The sequence below is a fragment of the Austrofundulus limnaeus genome, unplaced genomic scaffold (assembly GCF_001266775.1).
Source record: "Austrofundulus limnaeus strain Quisiro unplaced genomic scaffold, Austrofundulus_limnaeus-1.0 Scaffold206, whole genome shotgun sequence".
Lineage (NCBI taxonomy): Eukaryota > Metazoa > Chordata > Actinopteri > Cyprinodontiformes > Rivulidae > Austrofundulus > Austrofundulus limnaeus.
This window is the reverse complement of record NW_013952608.1, coordinates 820,526-822,393: the sequence shown is the minus strand read 5'-3', so window position 1 is coordinate 822,393 and position 1,868 is coordinate 820,526. Positions and strand designations below refer to the sequence as shown.

At 45.8% G+C, this 1,868-nt stretch overlaps 1 protein-coding gene across 1 annotated transcript in view; it reads right to left on the bottom strand.

Annotated features, from left to right (window-relative positions):
- Window positions 1–188: 188 nt before the first annotated feature.
- The window catches only part of gjb8 (gap junction protein beta 8), a 3,132-nt gene continuing 1,452 nt past the window's right edge, over window positions 189–1,868 (bottom strand). Inside the window, exon 2 of the mRNA XM_014018983.1 lies at window positions 189–1,641. Within this exon, the coding sequence (XP_013874437.1) occupies window positions 791–1,570 (780 nt within the window). The 5' untranslated portion in view covers window positions 1,571–1,641 and the 3' untranslated portion in view covers window positions 189–790. The remainder of the gene's footprint in view (window positions 1,642–1,868) is intronic.

The window sequence follows — 1,868 nt, the reverse complement described above, 5'->3', positions numbered from 1 at the left end:
TAAAAACAGTGACAACAGTTTAACAAAAATAAAACTGGGCAAAAAAAAAATACTTTGGTTCCTCAAAAATGTTTTTTAAATAAATCCTGGATCAGTTTTTGAATCTGTTTACTTTTTCTTTACAAGGTGGGACATCTAACTGAGCATGTACAGTGTGAGTGTCATCACTCTACTCTGTTTCTGTTTGGAGAAAAATGACCTGTTGCAACCGTMCCTTGTTGCTACTGTCCCCGGTCTCCCCTATTTATTGCCAACCAGAAGTATTACATACTAAAATAGAAGTGCTACAGATAACGAGTTCCAGCACTAATTTTTGTACATACTTATGGGAAAATAGCAGCTGTGTAAAGATTTATGACATTTAATTCTGTTTCTCCAAAATGAGGATGTTCAAAAATTTATCTACCACAGGTAAGATATTATTTGTTCTTAACTTTTCTGAAACTCATCTAAATCTGAACCTGAAATTTAAATGCTACAATTGCTTGAAGCCTGAGATGCTCCATCACTCAACTTCTTCCCTTTAAAAATTAAATTAAACTAAAGTCAGACTTTCGCTCGTGAATCCAGTCAGAAATAAAGGTTGTTCAAAGAGCTACCAGAGGTCAGATAGTTCTAGCTCTRCATAATCTTTCCAAAGCACTCCACGAGAACAATTCTGAACTAGTTTCAGTTTGTTTGAAGCAACCAAACAGCTGATTGCTCTGTTGGTTCTGCACTATGTTCCTACAGACTCAGAGTCACTTCAGATGGATCAGATTTCAGCTCCGGCTGAGTTTGTCTCTGCTGTTCAGCACACCGTCTTGTTGCTGGAAGAATCGGTGGAGGATGACAGCAGCATCTCGTTCTTCTTGTTGTCCTTCGACACGTTTTCAGAGTAAGCGTGTTTCCTCTTGTTGGACCTGTTCAGGCAGCGTGCGAGCGCCTTGACGATGAGGTAACCCAGCTCGGCCACGTTCAGCACCATGCAGGTGGCCGACGAGGCCACCATGAAGATGGTGAAGACAGTCTTCTCCGTCGGCCGAGAGATGAAGCAGTCCACCTTGTTGGGGCAAGGCCACTGCTCGCACTTCACAAGTCGGGGCATCTGGAAGCCGTTGTAGACGGAGTACAGGGCGTACATGAAGCCACCCTCAAAGATGAGCCGGAAAAACAGGCTGCAGGTGTAGGTCCACCACAGCGGGCCTGTGATTGGCAGACGTCTCCTCTTTAGGATCTCCAGATCGGTGTTTTCAGTGCCGTTGGCGGACAGCATGGTCCTCTTGTCGCCACGTTTTCTGTAGGCCACGTGCATGGCTACAAGCAGAGCTGGAGTGGAAACGAAGATGAGCTGCAGGCACCACAGGCGGATGTGCGACACGGGGAAAAAGTGGTCGTAGCAGACGTTCTTGCACCCGGGCTGCTGCGTGTTGCAGGTGAAGTCCGACTGCTCGTCTCCCCACACGCTCTCAGCGGCCAGCACCAGGATGGTGATGCGGAAGATGAAGAGCACAGAAAGCCAGATCTTCCCCAGGCTGGTGGAGTGTTTGTTGACGCCCCCCAGCTGGGCGTAGAGCGCCCCCCAACTCATTGTGGCGAGGACGGAGGATGCTGGAAGCTCAGGACAGCCTGAAGATTCAGAGTCAGATCTGCTGCTGAGCTCTGTTGGAAAAAAAAAAACAGTTTGACACTGTAACGTGAAAAACAAGATAGACTTTAAATCTGTTTCAAGGGCAGGACAAACAAACAGACCCACATTCCAGAACAGAAAAGTTCTTTGATGAGTTTAGTGCAGCAGAGTCAAACAGTTGTAGATTTTTAACCATCAGCATTATGGGGTGCCGTTCGTAAAGTTACAGTCAAAAATTACCACCAATAAATTTTTATTT